This window comes from Budorcas taxicolor, chromosome 5 (assembly GCF_023091745.1).
Source record: "Budorcas taxicolor isolate Tak-1 chromosome 5, Takin1.1, whole genome shotgun sequence".
NCBI classification, from domain to species: domain Eukaryota; kingdom Metazoa; phylum Chordata; class Mammalia; order Artiodactyla; family Bovidae; genus Budorcas; species Budorcas taxicolor.
Genome location: NC_068914.1, coordinates 160,766,731 through 160,788,553, shown reverse-complemented (window position 1 = coordinate 160,788,553; position 21,823 = coordinate 160,766,731). Strand labels below are relative to the sequence as shown.

The 21,823-nt window shown below is 57.4% G+C and overlaps 1 protein-coding gene across 1 annotated transcript in view; it reads right to left on the bottom strand.

Annotated features, from left to right (window-relative positions):
* TBC1D22A (TBC1 domain family member 22A) overlaps positions 1-21,823 on the bottom strand; it is a 269,633-nt gene that overhangs the window by 58,512 nt on the left and 189,298 nt on the right. Inside the window, exon 11 of the mRNA XM_052639487.1 lies at positions 8,420-8,547. Coding sequence (XP_052495447.1) covers positions 8,420-8,547 — 128 coding nt within the window. The remainder of the gene's footprint in view (positions 1-8,419; positions 8,548-21,823) is intronic.

The window sequence follows — 21,823 nt, the reverse complement described above, 5'->3', positions numbered from 1 at the left end:
GTTCTGGGAAGGCTCCACGTGTGTGAAGCTCCAGGAGACGACACGTCAACCCCGGGGAGGGCTGTCCCGAGGGCTGAGTTGTCCTCACTTCTCGGGGAAGAGCCTCTGTGAGGGCAGAGGGCGCTGCCGGGGCACTGGACGGGACACAGCCCCGGGGACACGGGACCATGGAAAGCAGGGCCGCCCCCGGCAGACAAGAGCCAGAGAGCTGGGGTGGCGGAGGGCCCGCCTGCCCGGAACAGTGGTGGGAGAAAGTCGGGCCGTGCACCCCTGTGTCTTACAGTGCATCGTCTGGACAGGACCCGCCTGGATGCAGGCCGGCGCCTTCCAGGGGCTCATGTTCCAGACGTCCCGACAGGGGCCTTACACGACCCTGCTGTCATTCTGGGGGTCACAGGTATATTTCGAGTGGGCAGAGACAGGGCCCCGACAATGAAATGCCAACGACAGCCTGGCTCTGTCATCGCCTGCAAACTGAATCCGAAATCCGAGGGGTTCTGGGCCAGTGGAAGCCGGAGGCCCGACTCACAGCTGACAACAGAGAAGCACCCAGAAAGCGTGGGCTGCTGAGCGGATCTATAACTAAATCACTCGCCCCTTTCTGACAGCATCTCCCTGCCATGTAATCCCGCAAGTATTTGATTGCTGGACCATCAGCAACTTTTCCCTAAAACAGAGTCAGAAGCTCTGAGCAGGGGGGCAGCCTGGCTGGGGGGTGGGCCCACTGCCCTTGCTCAGGACAGGTGCTAGCCGCTGGCGTCCTGGTCTGAGTGATAACACGGCGCCCACAAGAGCGCAGAGCACGCCTGACCAGCAGGCAGAAACTGCCGCAGTCCCATCCAGGAGAGGGTCTGCTTCCAGCATCCCAGAGTGCCGCTCGGGGCGATGCCTGCCATCTCCGCACTCTCACGTCCCGCGCCCAGGCCTCCGCCCCAGGAGCGCACACGGCCCAGCAGCTGAGCAGGAACCAGACACAGAAGAGCCACACTCCACTCGGGACCCACGGCCCACGCATGGGTGAGTCGCAGACGGTCCTCTTCAAACTCAGCCTTTAGAACAGTAACAAGACCACCCCTCCCCAGCCCCCACTACAGCATAAAAGCCAGGAAAACATGCTGGCTCCGCCGGGCGGGCACCTTTGGACCTGAGACCACGTGGGGTGCTGCTGAGACTCAGGCAGAAACTGCACCTGCTCGCCACTGGAATTCGCTCCTCAGGGGAGAGGCGGCCTCTGGACAGCCAGGGTAAGACCCCCTTGTAGGGGGCTTCCCTGGTGGCTCAGAGGTGAAGAATTTGCCTGCCGATGCAGGAGACACAGGAGACTCGGGTTCGATCCCTGGTCCGGGCAGATCCCACGTGCTGCGGAGCAGCTAAGCCCACACACTGCAAGCAACGAGCCCGTGCTCCACGCCCGGAGCCCACGTGTGGCCCCTCCTGAGGCCCGTGCGCTCCAGAGCCCGTGGTCCCAGCAAGAGAAGCCGCTGCAAGGGGAAGCCCGCGCACCACAACTAGGCGCTGGAGGAGACTCTCGAGAGTCCCTGGACTGCAAGGAGCTCCAACCAGCCCATCCTCAAGGAGATCGACCCTGAAGAGCCACTGGAAGGACTGAAGCTGAAGCGCCAGTACTGTGGCCACCTGATATGAGGAACTGACTCAATGGAAAAGCCTCTGATGCTGGGAAAGACTGAAGGCAGGAGGAGAAGGGGACGACAGGATGAGATGGTTGGATGGCACCACCGACTCGATGGACATGAGTCTGAGCCAGCTCGGGGAGATGGTGAAGGACAGCGAAGCCTGGGGTGCTGCGGTCCATGGGGTCACAGAGAGACAAGACCGAGGGACTGAACACCAACAACTGTAGCTAGAGAAGAGGCCTGCACAGCACAGCCAAAACAAACGTATTTATTTTTAAACCCTTTGAAGGAAACTACAATCCTTTATAGTCCTTAGGAGAGCCTACGTTACTGTCCAGCCTCTGAGGTGTTGCGAGCATCGCCAAGTGACGGACACAGCTGTGCTCAAGCTGGGTGAGAATACTCCAAACTTGGCGCTCAAGTGGAAGGCTAGAATGGACCTTTGTGCCCGCAGCTCGAATGAGCTCCATGAGAAGCAGACACAAAGTCAAGGTTTCTCAGATGCTCACAGCAAGTGGCGTGGGGCCAGGGAGGTGGGGAGAACCTGCCTGGGAAGGTCTGGGCCAGCCCCAGCCCCGTCCCCACTGCTATCTGCCCTGCCCTGGCATCACACGGGCGAGGGAGGCGGGAGCACCCGACTCCAGGGCCTGCGGAGGAGGGGAAGCCTTGCGGCCAGAATCATGATGTGCTGGGCTGGCACCTCTGCCCAACGGAGCCTCAGCCGCCCCGGCAGAGAGCGCAGAGGCCACAGCTGGGGGCAGACACGCAGGGCATATTCGGAGCTGGGCCCACGGCACCACAGATGCAGCGGCCACGGACAGTGGGAGAGACCCCAGAACGCACCTCGGCCCCTCGGAGCCCCGTCCCCCTCTTCCAGAACACGGGAAGACGGCCGTCAAGTGGGGAAGCCTGCGTGTCCGCGGGGCTCGCTCACCGCGATGCCCGGCAGCTCCCAACAGCGCTCTGCGGGCCCAGCCTGGGGTGGGTGACAGGTGCTGGCGGCAGCGGTGGGTGCAGGTGACCGAGTCCCCAGCGTTTACAAACACCCGCCCAGGAAGCCACAGACCGACAGAAAGCTTACCATGAACGCTGCTCGGCAGCCACTAAAACGCACCCAAACCTGAGAGACGTAACAGGGACTACAGAGATAGACACAGGGTTAAGGAGCTACCGTCGACTGCCTAGACGAACTCAGAAGAGCCACACTCATTAAAAGGCCAGGTGACGATGAGGGTTAAGAGAGCCTCACGCTCCCACAGAGCGGTTTGCGTCGAGACCCTCGAAGGCGTCAGGACCGTTCACCCTGTGAATCTCTGAAGGGACTCTTAGCACAGACAAAACTCACATCGCAGCCACAATTACACTGCAAGTCCACCCCACCACCTTTAAGCAGATGATGATATATGCACGGGTCAGGATATTATCAGGATATTATGCAACCGTTTAAGGCAATGGCTGAAAAGACTAGGAACTAAAACAGAATAAAAAAAACATTATGACAGGACGATATAACAAACGCAGAGAGCACAACCATATGCAATATGTGAGCGTATTATGTTTAAAAAAATGCTGAGAATAAAGACTGGAGAAACGCCAGCGTGCTTCCACAGCCGCTCTGTATGGCGAGTGGGAGTCTCGAGGGGGAGAGTGTTCTCTTCTCTAATGCTTCTGCACACGCTCCCATGGTGAAATAAAAGAATACAGAATTTCAGAAAGCAAGCAGTGAAGGAAGGAGGCCTTTTGGGAATTTAATCACACCCGCAGGTTTATTTACAGCGATGCAATTGGCGCCAGCAAGGGTGCCCAGATGCTCCGTGAACCCAGGTCAGGCCTGTACTCCGATCGGCGGGCCTCTCCAAGCTCAGCGGTTAAGTACAAGGAGGTCTCCGAGGAGCCAGGTGAACGTCTGGGAACCCTGATGCTCACGCGGTGAGAAGAAGCCAACAGCTGGCCCAGGACACCATCCTGAGATGGCAAACCCTGGGCCCCCAGAGTCCTGGGAGGAGTGAATCCTCGCCAGCAAGACTGTCATCTCCCCGGGGCCCCAGGCAGACCACTGCCTCCCCCTCGCAGTCAGTAACTAAAGGTCACAGAAAATTGGACTGGAAATCTGGAGAATACTCCCTACCCTTGGGACATGTCGGGCCAAAGTCCAGAAAGCAAATCTGTGGCCTGACTTTGACTTACTGAATTTCTTCCAGAGGATGTAAAAATCCAGGCATGAGCAATGCTAGACCCTAAAAGAGTCGCCTGTAAACTCGGGGCATGATGGTTGGGGCTCCGTGTCTTGGCTGCCATAAACAGAGGGGGCAGACATCTCTGAGATAATTTCATTTCCTTTGGACAAGGTGGGCTTCCCTGGTGGCTCAGATGGTAAAGAATCCACCTGCAATGCAGGAGACCCAGGTTCCATCCCTGGATCAGGAAGATCCCCTGGAGAAGGGAATGGCTACACACCCAGTATTCTTGCCTAGGAAACCCCATGGATAGAGGAGCCTGGCAGGCTACAGCCCGTGGGGTCCCAAAGAGCCGGATACGACTGAGCGTCATTTCTTCTTCTTGGACAAGTTGAGGAAAGTTGCAGGATTTAAAAAAAAAAAAAAAATCAATATAGAAAACTCATTTGCATTTCTGTACACTGACAATGAACTATCAGAAACAGAAATTAAGAAGACAATCCCATTTACAACTGCATCAAAAAGAATAAAATACTTGGGGATAAATTTAATCGAGGAAGGGAAAAATCTGCACTGAAAACCAGAAGACGGTGATACACGCAGCTGGAGAAGACACAAAGAAACAGAGACACTTCTCATTCGCGGACTGAAAGAGCAAGCGTGGCGGAAACGTCCCTCTTACCCAGAGTAGTCCACAGATTCAAAGCCTTCCCTACCAAACTCCCTAAGGCATTTTTCACACAAGTAGAAAAACAAGCCTAGAATTTGTACAGAACCACAAAAGACCCCAAACAGCTAAAGCAATCTTGAGCTGGCCGACACTCCAATGCCACTTAGGAGAAAAGGAACACAGCCAGAAAATGCACTTTCATCTCCCGTCTTCCAGGAAATCCGCAGGCACTGCCCCTCCTGGCTGTCCCCTCCCCGACAGGTCCCCCTGGGGGAGGGCTGTTCCACTCACAGGGAGGGCGGTGTCGCTCCATAGACGCTGGGAGAAGCCGCTCGCCTGTCGTCACCTGCACAGTGGGGCCGCAGCCCAGTGCACACCCCAGAGTGTCTAGCAGAGCGGGGACCCCAGTCACGCAGGAGGCGCACCCACCCCTGCGATCTGGGAGGAAGTCAAGCAGCTCCGACAAAAAGGCGAATGTTGTCCCCCAAGCCCGCCAGGCTCCTCTGTCCATGGGATTCTCCAGGCAAGAATACTGGAGTGGGTCACCATTTCCTCCTCTGAGGGATCTTCCCGACCCAGGGGTCAAACCTGCATCTCCTGCGTCTCCCGCACTGGCAGGCGGGTTCTTTACCACTGCGGCACCGGGGAAGCCCCCCAGAGAAGACGCATGAAGGACAGTAAGGGAGACCCGCCGAGGCTGGGTCTCCACGGGCAGGCGGGGTCCCTGGAGTCAGGCGCTCCCTAAACGTGCAGCTCAGCTGTCCCCCTGCTGGCGCCCAGCCCACTGTGGCCCAGGCCTGGCCCCCGCTACCCTGGGGGCCGGCCCCAGAGCTCGGCCTCACAGTCCGCATGGCAGCAGGGCGCAGCCATGTGGCCTGGAAACCCCACGTGCTCTCTCACAGCTGGCAGCCCGGTGGGCCCCCGCGTGCCAGGGAGAAAGCCCGGGCTTCCTCCACGGGGGGCTGGGGGGCCCACAGGGAGGGGAGGTGAGTGGCCGGAGGACCCAAGCAAGGCAGAAAGAATCCTGGCTGACTGGACGGTCGCAGCCCCGAAGCTGCACAGCACATGCGCCCAGACCTTCTGTCTCATCTGAGGTCCTCAGAATCCACACAGAGGGTGGGACGCCTCCTTTCCACCGGCTCCCTCCCACAGCCCAGGCTCTCTGGGAGCTGGATGGGCCACCGCAGCCCCCACGGCAGCCAGCACCCCCACCTGTGTGGGCACAGGACACACTCTGGGAGCAGGCTCGTCTCCCGGCCGGCTAGGCCACGTCTGGGTGGTCGACACGCGTACCCGGAGGACGCTCAGCTGCCCCGTGAGGGATTAAGGATTTGCGGAAACCGGTAAGGGCCCAGGTAATAAACACCCCGGTTTAGGGGAGGGTAATCGCCCGATTGCCATCCGATGATTACTATGTATTTCCATTGCCAAAAGATGCAATACAATTTCATGGTTACTTGGGCCTGTAAAATAGAAATACCCCCAATTTTTAAGATATGAAAAGGTTTATGACCAGGGTACTGTCAGTTCAACAATGAGTCCGTGGTACAAATGAGTCAATTCATGATGAAATTTAATTTCAGGAAAATTAACTCAATAAAGATGCCACAATTGCGCTTAGAGTTTTAATACCTATTAGGAGTCGTAGCGAAGTGGTGCAGGGCCACAGACGCTGCACATCCATTTTCGGCTCCTCAAAACGAGACTGACTTAATACCTAATTTATTCATAATGGGGACAGTACTATAGAAAACTTAGTGCTTAATGAGGGGGGGCCAGGATCTCAGCCTCACCCACCGCAAGTGAAGAGCATTTGCAATTCACGGAATATTAAGCTTTGTTTCCTGCGATGTTGCCGAGACCCATCTGATAGCACCATGCTGCCAGCCACTTTAACAACACCCCCAAATAAACGCTTTATGTCCCAGTAAATATTAGTGGCTAGAAATTCTGTGGCCACTAAGTGCCTAGAAAAGCAAAACCAAACAGGGATCTGGGTGCCGTCTACTGACCAGTCATGGTTTCTGAAGCCAACACTAAAGATTAGGCCATACAGGCTGTGAACAAGAGCAAAGTCAGAACCCGGAGCTTCAGAGCCCAAAGCAGCCCAGGTCCCCCGCTGGGCGTGAAGCACACGGGCAGCGTCGAGAACACAGCTCTGGGCTGCTGTTCCCCGTGTCCTGGGAGAAAGCAGCTTGGCGCGCGGGGCTGGCAGGGCAGCAGCCTAAGGTCTCCACCCCGGGCACAAACGCAGCATCCAGGCCAAGGGCATGCTTGACAGGGAGGAGGCGCGAGGCCCATCCAGCCTGCTCAGGGCCCCGGGACTCCCACTCTGTCCTCATGGGGTGCCTGCCTTGCAAAGAAGCCTGTAGCCTGGGGCCCCCCTTTCCCGGCCTGTGCAGGCAGCTCCCCATCTGAGCCCGTGAAGAGCTGACGTCCAGAGCAAGAAGAACCTTGCCTCCCAGAGCTAACAGTGAGACCCAGCCTCTGCGAGGATCCCACCCCTAGTCCACACAGGGGGCCCGCTCACTGCGAGCGGGGTGGAAAGGCCGTGTGGAAGCCCCAGCAGAGCCTCGGCAAACAGCTTCGAGAAAATGGAAAGACGCCAGAATAAGCAGTGCCACTCTCGAGGGGACAAAGGTGGTTTGTTCCAGAAAACTCAATCTCCTGAAGAAATGAATTTCATCAAAATCGGTGGAGAGGAGGAAATTTCAGAGTACACCGAACCTGTCAGCGACTTTTTAAAATCTTTATCATAGGTAACTCGAAACACAGACGACGGGCGAGTCCTGAGCAGGAGTGTTTCTGAGACACGGCTGGGGCTCCCCCGGAGTCAGAGCTTCCCTGCCACGCCCGCCCCCAAACCCAGACAGTGCCGCTGCACGGCGGGGTGGAGCCCAGACAGAGATGGGGCCCAGGCACAGACGGGGCCTGGGCACAGACGGGGCCCAGGCACAGACGGATGACCGAAAGCTCTTCTCCCGGTCTCAGCTGACCAGGTGACAAGAAATGGGCTTCCAAAAGACCACCTTTCAGTGGAGACAGACTCTGAAGGCAAAATCAAGTGCAGCAAATAGACCCAGGGCAGACCGTAGCAGGACGTGAGGGTGGAGGACATGTGTGGCCCCTCATGAGGTGGGAGACAGGCCAGCCCCTGCAGGAGGGGAGGACACGGCCGGCCCCCCATGGGGAGGACATGGGGCCTGGTCCTCGTGGGGACTCACATGGCCAGCACTGGAGAGGACACGTGTGGCGCCTCGTGGGGGAGGACATGGCCAGCACTGGAGGAGAGGGTGCGGCCGGCACCCTAGGGGGAGGACATGGGGCCCAGCCCTGGCGCAGTACACGCGGCTGGCCCTGGGGGTAGGTCACGGGGCCTGGCCCTGGGGGGTGCGCATGGCCAGCCCTGGGGGGAAGACACAGGGCCCGGCCCTGGGGGGAGGACACGGGGCCCGGCCCTGGGGAGTGCGTGTGGCTGGCCCTGGGGGGTGCGCATGGCCAGCCCTGGGGGGAAGACACAGGGCCCGGCCCTGGGGGGAGGACACGGGGCCCGGCCCTGGGGGGAGGACACGGGGCCCGGCCCTGGGGAGTGCGTGTGGCTGGCCCTGTGGAGAGGACACGGGGCCCAGCCCTGGGGAGTGCGCGCAGCCGGCCCTGGGGTTAGGACACGGGGCCGGCCCTGGGGAGTGCGCGTGGCTGGCCCTGTGGAGAGGACACGGGGCCCGGCCCTGGGGAGTGCGCGCAGCCGGCCCTGGGGAGTGTGTGTGGCCGGCTCTGGGGAGTGCGTGTGGCCGGCCCTGGGGAGTGCACCCGGCCGGCCCTGGGGAGTGCGCGCGGCGGCTCTGGGGAGTGCTCGCGGCCGGCTCTGGGGAGTGCGTGTGGCCGGCCCTGGGGAGTGCGCGCAGCCGGCCCTGGGGGCGGCACCCCGGCGGCCTCACCTGGTAGGTGTCCCACAGGCGCACGGTGCAGCGCAGGGGCAGCTCCCGCGTCAGCAGGTTGTTCATCCAGCGGAAGGTGAACTGCAGGTACCGCACCTCGTGCTGACCCAGGTGCCGGTGCACTTGCTCTGCGGAGACAAAACAGGCCCCTCGGGTCAGCAGAGCCCCGCCTGGAAACCCCCTCCACCCGCCCCAGCGACCTCCCCCAGAGCCAGGACAGACAGGGCCCTGCTGCTCCGAGAGCGGCGCCCCCTCCCGGAGGAGCGCAGCGGAGGGCAGGTGCAGCGGTGACATGACCCGACGGGTGCTGAGCGCTGAGCGTGCGCCCCAACCCCGGGAGGGGGGCAGGCCCAGCCCGACCCGACGGGTGCGCGAGCAGGTCCGAGAGCATGGGGGGGCGCGCGGGGACTCGCGGCAGAGCTCAAACAGAGCGAACAGTAGGTGGCAGGGGGCAGGGCCAGGCCCCGCGGGCACTCAGGGCCCCGACCCCCAGGACAGTCGGGGCTCGCGGGGTTTCAATAATCGGGGAGTCAGGGCCGACTCCCAGGTGATGTTTCAGGGGTTGCGGCACGCTGGGCATTGGTTCACGTCCTCTCCTCCCCCGGCCAAGGAGCCATCGAAGGCCCCCCGGGGTTCCCCCACCGAGGACCTCAGTGCTTACAGAGCAGGACCCCGTCTGAGCCCAGCGACTGGCACGGAGCCAGGCCTGGTGTGTGCCGAGTGCCGAGTGCCCGGCACGTTTGTGGATGGAGTGGAGCTGGGCCGGAGCCGGACGTGGCTCCGAGGCAGGGGCCGGGCGGTGCCCACGGATGAGCTGCCTGGGACCGCCGGCCAGGCCCCCCTGCCTGCGGGGCCACTGGCCTCGTCAGCTGAAGCAAAGGAGACCATTCACCAGCGGGGAGAGCAAGCAACTCCAGGAAGTGCCTGGGAGGCACGCAGCACTTTTCTAACATAAACGGGCAAGCAAACAGGTTTGGAAGAGTAAACACATACTTCTGAAACATCTGTCACTGAAGGAGCCCGCCCCAACAGTCAAAACGGGCCCTTTCCTCAGCAGCTCCGCCTGAGTCCGACCCCACCAGGCGCCAGGGAGGCCGCCCCGTCTCAGGCTCAGCCGGAGAAGCCCATCCCAGCCAGGGCGCCAGGACCGACAGCCCGCTGGGCAGCTTCTGCCCACAGCATGCTTGCCTGGGCCCGTGTGAAGGCAGGGAGGGGGCCCGGCCAGGGCACACGCAGCAGCACACACTCAGGATCGTCCCTTGCCACGTCCTGAATGAGCCCCGTGATGCTGGTCAGGCCCACAGACCTGCCCGCTGTCTCCAGGTGCCAGCATCCTGGGCACAGCCAGGGCATCTTCAGAATGAGGCCCATGGCGTCAACTCCACGAGGATGTGGGCAGAGGTTCCTCACGGATCAGCTCTTTCCAGGACGGAACGGGGGCCCCCACGACCCCAACACCTGTGACCCTGAAGCCACAGAGAAGGCAAGGCCAGCACCCTGCCCTCCGGGAGGTCAGAGGACAGAAAGAAAAACGCAGCTCCGAGCCCCAGGTCGTCTAGTTCATCGGAAGGGGCCTGGGCTTCTCTTCTGCCCAACGCAACCCCACACTGCCCAGAGGAATGAAGCGGGCAGCCCTGGGGCCACCCAGCGGGGACTCGAGCTTCAGCCACGAAGCTCTGCAGGACCTCGGGGGGGTGGTGTCCTTGGGGAGTGCCTGCCCGGCAGCCCGCCCCCTGGCCCGGCCATCCCAGCTGACTCGGGACCAAAGAGGCAGCCGTGCCAGGACAGCAGCGGGCGCTCCGTGATCATGCAGACATGGCCGCTCCTCACTGAAGACCTATTTTCTTTGAAAGCAATGATGAAGACGGATACAGTAGGCCCAGCACCGATCCCCCCCACCCCCAAGCCCCCAACGCATACAGTGAACGTCCAGGGAGGCTGCCTCCTGCTCTGAACGTGCTGAAAAACGGACACCTAAGCTCGAGCCGTTACTTCCCATTTATACACATCGGGGCCCAGTGTATATGCTGGAGTCGCTTCTCGTGTTGTGTAAGTAACTGTGAGCAGGTGCTCTGTCACCGGTAAAGGTAATTTGGCTAGTGATAACTCTGGACTCGAAATTTCCATGTCACTGGAAACAAGAGGGGCCATGCAATGCGTGAGCAGGCAGGCATGATGACCGTCACTGCTCAGGCCCTCCCGCGGCGGGCCAGGCACTCACCGCCGCTGGGTCACAGGACTCAGGCTGGGAGGTCTGCCCAGACGGCACATCTCCCTTGATAAAAACAAACCAGGCACGCACTCTGTGTCCTGAGATTCACGCCAAGAGGGAACACGCCACGCGCCCCAGGGACTGGGTGCACGTGAACGCACACGGTTCACGCAGGCCCAAATGCTGCTGAGACTCACCTTCCCAGAAAGCGGGCCTAACTGCTCACACGCAGAAACCCGGCAAAGAAAGCCGCTCACGGGGCTCCCCCCGCCCACCCAAAAGGCCGAGCGCAGGCAAAACAACATCACGCTTCTGCTGGGCGAGAAGCTGCTGGGTACGCTCTGATTTGGGGGCGGGGAGCAGATTTCAATTCTCTAATCAGCTGAAAAGAACATAAACAAGAGCCGCTGACCGTGAACAGCCCCCCACCCACCCCCCGTGAGGCTGCCACTCCCGTCCTGACTTCCCAGGGACGCGGGCTCTTTACGGGGAGGGAGGTAAAGACACTCATTCTCTCCAGCCACTCGTAACCACCAACAAAAATGGCCTCAGGGACTCATCTCGAGACCAGCTTCGACGGCCTGCACTCAGGACCAAGCGGAGCCTCCCTTCTTAAGGCCTAGGGGACCCGCTCCACTTCTCTACGTGGAAGTCTCCACTTAAAAGGTCTCGGTTTGGCGATAAACCTGGAGCATCAGTCTTGGGTGGAGGGTCGCAAAGATGTCGTCGTTAAAGAGCAAAGAACTAAATCGCCGAGCTGGACCTCAGGCGCTCACCTCTCATCACCCACCAGGGTGGTCATCATCGCTTCCTGAGTGAACACGCCCCCACCTGAGCAGCCGGAGGTGGTCCCAGCGTCGCCTGCGGAGCTGGGACCAAGGCCGGGGCGCGTCTCTACCACCAGGACCCACTCGCCTCCGGCCCCCAAGGGGCAGCCCAGCCCCCTCCTTCCTGAGGCTGCCAAGTGGGCTGGGTGGGCGGTGGCCAGGCCACCTGAGGGCCCCCCTCTAAACGGGGAGTCTTTTACAATCCGGTGTAAGTGCAGGCCTGGAAGGAAGAACTCCCGGAGCAACGGTTAACGTTCCATGTCCTCGCACAGGACAGAACGTCCTCGCCGGTCAAAGCCAAAGCGCGCCGTGGCTCTAGGCCTTAAAAGGCCCCTCGAGTCCTGCAGGGGAGTTGAGTGTAGTCCCACCTGCCGGCCGCCAGCCCCAAAGCCCTCCCGGGACCCAGCCAGCCCCAACACGGGAGGAGAGTTGGCTCCTGATTTTAGGAAAATAAATCCCTCTCTACCAGCTCAGGCGGGACAAGCTTCAACTGGGAGGAAAACACAAGGGCTGGGGAGGCACGGAGGCCCAGAAAAGACGGAGGAGAGGGAGCAGAGACGGGGAAGGAGGGTCCCCAGCTGGCAGTCCAGCCCAGCTCGCCCCAACAACACCCTGGCCGTGGAGACGGCGGGAGGTCCAGCAGGCCTGAGCCTGAGGGCCTGGGACCACAGAGGGAACCTCTGGGACGGGACTCCTGCAACAAAGGCAGGCAGGGGATGGGAGTGGGGGTCAGGGGGCGGAGGGCAGGGGGCAGGGATAGGAGGGCAGAGGGCGGGGGCGGGTGGCAGGGTTACGGGGATGTTGAGCCACTGACCCTTGGCAGCAGGCTGGCCCAGCCCTCCACCACAGCAGAGCCGAGCCCTCCCAAGCACTCAAGCGGGCATCGCCCCCTCCCTGAGTACCTGACAGCACTGGGGGTGCTGGGAAATGCATCTGAGTGGTGGTCCCGGGGTCAAGGCTCTCACACAGGCAGCACCCGGCCTCCACAGCAGCACCGGTCAGTGAGCGGGAGAAGCCAGCCAGTCCAGGAGGCCTCGGGCCCCAGTGTGGAAGGCCCCACTCAGCCAGTGGTGAGAGGGTGGGGGGGCAGGGGGTTCACACTGAGGCAAGACGCATCTCAGGGAGGGTCGGCCCTCACCGAGCAGCCAGGGCTGCTGCCGCCTGCCCTGTACATGCAGCGCTGCTCCGTCCTCCACAGATGGCGCACTGGCTCAGATCGTGAGCTTCCCACCCGTCCGACCACCCATCCTGCGGCCTAACGGCAAGAGGGTGCGGAGGGGAGAGTCTCGGCAAAATGAAGGCCTCCGAGGAAACCTGCATGGTGCCACGAATGTACAGATACTGGAATAACCAACATGGAACTGCTCTAACCCCCACACCAATCGGGCTCCCTGTAAACAGGCAGCTTCATTTTCAAACTGAACAAAAGCAATGAGACCCCAGATGCTGGGGGCGCCCTCCTGAGACGGAAGCACAGCAAACACCCTACTGGCAATTCAGCAACCGGTACCGAGCTTGTGGGCATGCGGGCATGCGGGCATGCTGGGCGCCGTGCTGGAGGCAGGGACGTGGGGATGCGGGCGCCTGCAGGAAGCCAGGAGAAGGGAAGTATGCTCTGCCTTCGAGGAAGGCAAGCTCAACCTTCTGTCCTCCTCCATCCTCATGGGCAGCCCCGCAGGCAGGGCAGCAGAAGGCACAAATGCTGGCAGGGGCCCCGTGAGGAAGGTGGAGGCCTGGTGGTAGGCACCCCCAAGGCACAGCCACAGGCCACCCCTCCCCAGGGAACCTGGGGCAGGGGCAGGGCACACACGACTCTGCGCCAGGACCCACGGGACCCCGCGTGGCCGGGAGACGGCTGGGCGGGCTCTCTCGAGTTTAGTCCAGAGCTGGATGCCACACGGAGACCATCCTGTCCGTGGGGGACAGAGAGCAAGCAGGGCTCCCATCGTGCAGAAGGTCACACGCGGCTTGCCGGAGGTGCTGTGAAACACCAGGGCAACACACAGAGAAAGACCTGAGGGCGGGGCCTCATACGCTGTAGGCGCTGAATAGATGCTAGCTGCCATCACTATTATTATTATTGGCAGCAGCAGCAACCAAGTTCAGTCAGTGACGGAGGCTGAACTAGAACCTACGGGTTTACACACTGGTTTTTAGACGACAGGAAACCACCTCTACTTCTTTTTTTCTTTTTTTTTTTTTTGGACCAACTCAATGGGCAAGCTAGTGGGGGTGATGGAATTCCAGCTGAGCCATTTCAAATCCTGAAAGATGATGCTGTGAAAGTGGCGTACTCACTATGCCAACAAATTTGGAAAACTCAGCAGTGGCCATAGGACTGAAAAAGGTCAGTTTTCATGCCAATCCCAAAGAAAGGCAATGCCAAAGAATGCTCAAACTACCGCACAATTGCACTCATCTCACATGCTAGTAAAGTAATGCTCAAAATTCTCCAAGCCAGGCTTCAGCAATATGTGAACCAGATGTTCAAGCTGGTTTTAGAAAAGGCAGAGGAACCAGAGATCAAATTGCCAACATCTGCTGGATCATGGAAAAAGCAAGAGAGTTCCAGAAAAACATCTCTTTCTGCTTTATTGATTATGCCAAAGCCTTTGACTGTGTGGGTCACAATAAACTGTGGAAAATTCTGAAAGAGATGGGAATACCAGACCACCTGACCTGCCCCTTGAGAAACCTATATGCAGGTCAGGAAGCAACAGTTAGAACTGGACATGGAACAACAGACTGGTTCCAAATAGGAAATGGAGTACGTCAAGACTGTATATCGTCAGCCAGCTTATTTAACTTATATGCAGAGTACATCATGAGAAATGCTGGGCTGGAGGAAGCAAAAGCTGGAATCAAGATTGCCAGGAGAAATATCAATAACCTCAGATATGCAGATGACACCACCCTTATGGCAGAAAGTGAAGAGGAACTAAAAAGCCTCTTGATGAAAGTGAAAGAGGAGAGTGAAAAAGTGAAAAAGTTGGCTTAAAGCTCAACATTCAGAAAATGAAGATCATGGCATCTGGTCCCATCACTTCATGGGAAATAGATGGGGAAACAGTGGAAATAGTGTCAGACTTTTTATTTTGGGGGGGCTCCAAAATCACTGCAGATGGTGACTGCAGCCATGAAATTAAAAGACACTTACTCCTTGGAAGAAAAGTTATGACCAACCTCGATAGCATATTCAAAAGCAGAGACATTACTTTGCCGACTAAGGTCCATCTAGTCAAGGCTATGGTTTTTCCTGTGGTCATGTATGGATGTGAGAGTTGGACTGTGAAGAAGGCTGAGCACCGAAGAACTGATGCTTTCGAACTGTGGTGTTGGAGAAGACTCTTGAGAGTCTCTTGGACTGCAAGGAGATCCAACCAGTCCATTCTGAAGGAGATCAGCCCTGGGATTTCTTTGGAAGGAATGATGCTAAAGCTGAAACTCCAGTACTTTGGCCACCTCATGCGAAGAGCTGATTCATTGAAAAAGAGTCTGATGCTGGGAGGGATTGGGGGCAGGAGGAGAAGGGGACGACCGAGGATGAGATGGCTGGATGGCATCACGGACTCGATGGGCATGAGTCTGAGTGAACTCCGGAGCTGGTGATGGACAGGGAGGCCTGGCGTGCTGCGATTCATGGGGTTGCAAAGAGTCGGACACGACTGAGCGACTGAACTGAACTGAACTGAATGGGCATGAGTTGGAGTAAAGTCCGGGAGTTGGTGATGGACTGGGAGGCCTGGCGTGCTGCAGTCCGTGGGGTCCCGAAGAGTCAAGACATGACTGAGCGACTGAACTGAACTGAATAGATCCCTCTTCCCCAAAATGCAGCCACATAGCCATGTGGGTTTTCAGCTGAAGGCATGTTAGGCAGACTGGACACCTCCTAGGAGAGTGAGAGCCCACGGCCACCTGCCGTCCGCTGGCCCCAGGCGGGCACAGCATGGAGCCGCTGGAACGATCAGGACGCTGGCCACAGGGACCACGCCCCAGCCTGGGACAGGGAGACGGCTGGGGAGGGGCCCACGGAGGCACCGCCGCACCCACACGCCTTCCTGAGCCCATCCTCCGTGCCCATCGCTGCGTCCCCAGGGCCCACACCTCCGGTGAAACGTCCCCTGTGCTCAGATCAGCCAGGCTGGGGCCTACTGATGCTAGCAGGGGGGGGGAGCGTGTACTGCTCCCTGCTGCTCACTGAACATTCCACAGGCTAGGGTCGCTCTGGCAACTGATTTATCCTCTGCTCTCTGAAGGCTCACCTTGCAGCAGTAATAAAAATATTTTCACTTGGGTGGTAATAAAGCTGAATCTAGTTTACTAGCTGTAACTGAATTCTATCTTGAAAGAATAAGTCAATTTTAACCTTACAATGTAGTCGAGACAGCTTTCAGAGAAATTTCATTAAAATCGCATTTAACCTAAATTTAAAAACACAGGGAAAGGGAAAATGCTCACTCAGATTAAGGCTTTAACACAAGAAGGTAGGACTATTCTCCATCGATGCATATGGGCGTTGTTTTTTCCCTAAGGGTGAAATGTAATTGCTAATAATAATGATGGGCAGCATCCCGCTTGGAGCCCGCGGTCCGCCAGGCAGCATCAGCCCCGCTAACGGGCGCGGACTGGATGGTTAAGGGTCAGAGGAATGGACATGGGGCTGGACTGAGGCGCCTGCCAAGGGAGGCCTCCTGCCAGGTCCCGCACGCTGGGCTGAGCAGATTCCCCAGACTAAGCCCCAGTCGAGGAGGGCTAGCCCACCCGCCGCTACCTGCCCGCTCTGCAGCTGGTAAGGTTAGAATGATGATGATGTAACACGGGCACAGGGCTGGCTGAGCTCACAATGTGCCAGGGGCCGTCCTAAGCATCTCATCTGCACTGACCCTCCCAAGGGGACTATACTCAGCACTCAAACCCACCGCCAGGCAGCAGAGCAGGAATCTGAACACTCTGGGTCCCACCCTGCGCTAAGAGGTGGTCCAGGACAAGCCAGAGGCCTTCAGCAAGAAGGATTTCCGAGGAGCCCAAGGCAGGCCCCATGTGCATTCCTCCTCTGACCCTTAACCAGCCCGCCGTGTCCACTCATGGGGCAGCAGCCCCGGCAGCAGGACAGAAGTTCAGCACCTCCTCTCCGGCTTCCCCGACAGTGTGAGGTCGACCGGTCCCTCGGGCACCCACCAGCGCACACGCCCCCAGCTTGTTAGTGCCCCAGCTCTTTAGTTCCCAGGACAACAGCCCCAAGGAAAGGGCTTCCAGGGCCTTCCAGGAAGGATGGGTGTCTGCTCCTGCAGGGCACAGGGGCATCTGGGCAGTGGGCGGCCCACCACAAGCAGGCCTGCACACCTGCCCCCACCTCAGCCAGCCACGGCCTCTGCTTCCTGCAGCTTCAGAGCAGGTGAGCGCACTGAGAGCGTCCGAAGTGCAGGCAGACGGGCGGCCCTTCTGCAGACCAACCCTGCACACAGGGCACAAGCTGTGGAGCCAGGGAGGGGGAAGAGGGGCCCACGCCAGCCCAGGTCCCCGGCCCCACCCCCAAGCAGCTCCGGGTTCCGCAGGTGCCCAATAATGCACCAAACATACCAAAAATCGTTGCAGCCATGAAATTAAGAGACGCTTACTCCTTGGAAGAAAAGTTATGACCAACCTAGATAGCATATTCAAAAGCAGAGACATTACTCTGCCGACTAAGGTCCGTCTAGTCAAGGCTATGGTTTTTCCTGAGGTCATGTATGGATGTGAGAGTTGGACTGTGAAGAAGGCTGAGCGCCGAAGAATTGATGCTTTTGAACTGTGGTGTTGGAGAAGACTCTTGAGAGTCCCTTGGACTGCAAGGAGATCCAACCAGTCCATTCTGAAGGAGATCAGCCCTGGGATTTCTTTGGAAGGAATGATGCCAAAGCTGAAACTCCAGTACTTTGGCCACCTCATGCGAAGAGTTGACTCATTGGAAAAGACTCTGATGCTGGGAGGGATTGGGGGCAGGAGGAGAAGGGGACGACCGAGGATGAGATGGCTGGATGGCATCATGGACTCGATGGGCGTGAGTCTGAGTGAACTCTGGGAGTTGGTGATGGACAGGGAGGCCTGGCGTGCTGCGATTCATGGGGTCGCAGAGTCAGACACGACTGAGCGACTGAACTGAACTGATTGACCTGAAATTCAAATTGAAGTGAGTGTTCTCTTTATGCTAAGTCTGACAGTGCTAAGCCTAGGTAGGATTCCTTCCCGGTTTTTCCTACAGGAGGAGAAAGCAGAGCTTGGAGGGCAGTCCCAGCCTCCCCAGATAGCCTCAGGAAGGTTTAGAGTGTCGACAGAACTCCTTCTGGGCCACAGTCACAGGCCACCCGGTCCAGAATGGTCCACTAATGACAAGGTCTATCCTTTTCCCCCTGGCCCACTGGGGCCTCAGCTTTATGGTTCCTCCAGAGCTGAGGGCAGAGCCCCAAAGACCATGGCCTGCAAAGGAGTCCCAGGCTTTGGGGATGGGAGTGCCTGCCTCCTCCCATCCCCTCCCGAGGCTGCCCAGGACAGACACTGTGCCCGTGGGCTCCCCAACCAGGAACCACCCACAGGTACCCCTCTCTGTGCCCATTTCATTCCCCACGGGACAACTCGCTCATCTGTGAAGCAATTCTTTAAGATCTGATTTTCAGTCTTCTGAAAAGAAACCCAGCATGGACATAACCAGATTTACACTGCTGAGGCTATCTTCAGATATTTCTTTTTAATACTGAAATAGGATCTCATGGTTTTTTCATCAAAAGATATGGCGAATGTTCCACTTACATTATCTTGTGTCACAAAAGATGTGTGAGCTAAGAATACAAAGTGGGGGCTGCCCCACGGGGGGCCCTGGCCCCAGGACCCAGCCACAAGGCTCTGACTGCAACCTGTCCACAAGCAAGGCCAGGGGCCGAACCTGGGGCCCCTAGGGACCAGCAACCTCGAAGGTTAACATCGGATGGGAGAGACATAATAATAAATGGGCAAGGTGTGCCACTCAGATACACCCCCAACTATGGAATTTCACGTTCAGGGTGTGTCAACACGCCAGGTGCAACATGGAGTTAAAATTCAGCTCTAGAGCTTTGTACGTTAAAATCCTATCAGCCTGCTGGCGTGTTAACGTATGTTTACTATTGAAGCAGTAAATTACCAAATGATTGGTGTGAACTGTTAATTTTACGCACAAGCATCACTCCCTAAGTAGGGAGCAGACTGACGTTAGCAGAGATGCTGAGGGCACGCACGCCCGCCTCTGCCCCACTCTCTCCATTGCACCCTTCCCCTGGCAACAAACCCCGCCTGGCCCAGGCATGTGGGCACATCCCTGTCCTCCCGACTTTCCACTTTCGCCGCAGCCCGTGACTCGGTTTGGCCGATGAAATGCAGTTGAGCGCTGGGGACCACTTTCTTTTGAAGCATTAGGTGTCCATGAACAAGCCCCCAAGTTTTTCCTTCCATCACAGGAATCAGGCCAGCAAACTCCTGAAGGCAGCTCCTCTACCAGCCTGAGCTCCCAGGAGAGGAGGGCATGGACCAGAACCGTGGCCAGGCCTCAGATGACTTGCCCTGTGGGTGGGGAGCTCACAGGGAGACGTACAGGCTGTCTGTGGGGGTCAGACGCGCTTCCCTGGTAGCTCAGCTGGTAAAGAGTCTGCCTGCAATGCGGGAGACCCTGGGCCGATTCTTGGGTTGGGAAGATCCCCTAGAGAAGGGAAAGGCTACCTACTACAGTATTCATGGGCTTCCCTGGTGGCTCAGACAGTAATGAATCCGCCCGCAATGCGGGAGACCCAGGTTCGATCCCTAGGTTGAGAAGGGCATGGTAACCCACTCCAGCGTTCTTGCCTGGAGATTCCCATGGACAGAGGAGCCTGGTGGGCTACAGTCCATGGGGTCGCAGAGTCAGACATGACTGGGCACACGCACAGATGTGGGGGTCAAGGTCAGGGTCAGGTCTGTTCGGCCGGCAACAGGGGTATCTGGCATTCCACCCAATGCAGACCTTTATCCTAAGCTGCCCACACTCCCACTCTTTTTCCCACAGACGTTTTGCACTGACCACCTGACTCACCCCAGACTGGATGGGGTGCTGACCTGCTGCGTTCCAGGAGGTCTGAAGACCACAGTGATTGTGTCCCTGGTTGAGCTGCGAAGGGAGGTCTGTGTGCTTGGTTTGCGGTCCTTCCTGATTACAGTTTCTTAGAAACAGTGAGAAAAACAATTCAGATTTAGGTGGCCTCTTGGACTTTCAAATTCATTCTTGGATATGAATATTTTTTGCTGGATGTAGACCTACCCACTCCAGTATTCTTGTCTAGAGAATTCCATGGGCAGAGGGGTCTGGTGGGCTACAGCCCATGGGGTCGCAAAGAGTTGGACACGACCAAGCGACTAACCCTTTCACTGTTCAGACTCTAGGTTGACAGCTATATCCTTCCAGTGCATGGATGATATCTGCTTGTACTTCTGTTGAGAAGTCAGTTCTCATACAGCCATTCTTAGGAAATAATCCTTTACGCTAGCTGCTTTAAGAATTAGTCTTCAAATAAATTTTACTATTGTGTGTTTCTATAGTTTTCTCTTTATTCTCCTGGAGATTCAGTGGGCTCTTCAGTCTATGAATTGGCTTTTTTCAGTAGTTCAGGAAAATACATCATTATCTCCTCAAATTCTGACTCTCTCTCTCTCCTCTCTATGATTCTAAATAAATAAATATGAGGCTCTCTAGCCATACCCTTGATAACTTTTATTTTCTATATCATCCCTATTCTTATCGCTCCATGCTTTATTTTGGCTATTTTCTTCCCATGCATCTTCCCCTTCACTAACTTTCTCTATAGCCATGTCTAATTTGTTAAATCTGTACCCTGACTTTTTCATTTGGTTATCATATTTTCTACCTCTCATGTAAAATTACATAGTTTCTCATTAGCTGGGCAAATATTTTCAAGACTCTCTATTTTCTATTTCTTCACACACAGTAAAGAGAATAGTTTCATGGCCTATGCCTAAGAATTACAGAGACTTGACATCTTGTGGGCCTTGTCATCTGTTGCTTCGCTTTCTTCATGCTGAAGAGGTCTAGAACATATTCTTAGCTTTGACTACATGTAGATCATTTTACATGGAAAAAAAAAGAGAAACAAAGCTAGAACTCTCTGGTTTAGCATCCTCACAGAAGAGGGCCAGGAAATTTTTGTCTCCTTGTTAGCAGCTCAATGCTTTTAAGAAATCTGTTTTCTTTTTACCTTCTTTCTTTGCTTTTTCCTCTTTCCTTCTACCTCCCACCCAATTTGTTTGTTGGTTTCAAAAAATAATCTTATGCATTGTTTCGGTCTCCTGGGTGAGAAATCTGGTTGGAGTTGCCGAGAAGGCAATGGCACCCCACTCCAGTACTCTTGCCTGGAGAATCCCATGGACGGGGGAGCCTGGTGGGCTGCTGTCTATGGGGTCGCACAGCGTCGGACATGACTTGAAGCGACTTAGCAGCAGCAGCAGCACATTGCCACTAGATGAGGAAGGCCCCCCGCCCTCACCTTCTACATCCCCAATCAAGTGGCTCAAGGCTCCATCCCTCATTCTGTGGGAAGTTCTAAAACTCCCGCTCAGAGATCACAGGTGACTCCCCTGGCGCTTCTCAGCAGCCAGCCGCCCTCTCTTGAGCCGATTACCACCCCCAGGGCAGTCTCTCAGGCCACTGCCCCTCACCCTTCCACCTGGCCTCCTTACAGACAAAACCCTCTCTCTTCAGTCAGGCCAGCTTTCTGTCTATGGAGCAGACTGCTTCCAAAGATCTGGGTAAAGCGTGACTCAAAACAGAAAACTGCTTGGGAGAGCTTTCCAGAAACTCTTTAGCCAGTCGTCACAGCGAGAAAATGAGACAGTGACCCTGAGCTCCCAGCCCCTTCTGCAGCCCCCCTGCCATCCGCGCTGCCCCGGCACAGTCCAGGCCCCCGAGCCGTCCTTCAGGGGGACAGTGAGCAAAGGGGCCGGGACGCCGCTCCCAGGCGCTGCTGAGAAAAAGCCAGACCCTCCCAGGAGGACAGTGAGCAAAGGGGGCCTGGGGACGCCTCTCCCAGGCGCTGCTGCTGAGAAAAAGCCAGACCCTCCCAGGAGGACAGTGAGCGAAGGGGGCCCGGGACGCCTCTCCCAGGGGCTGCTGAGAAAAGCCAGACCCTCCCAGGAGGACAGCGAGCGAAGGGGGCCCGGGACGCCTCTCCCAGGGGCTGCTGAGAAAAAAGCCAAACCCTCCCAGTTCAGACACTTTCTGCCTCAAAGGCCCAGCAACTCTTCTTCTGAGGCCGTCACAGAGGTTCTTTCAGGTCTGGCTGGAAGAACAGTTACAGACAGGTTACCCAG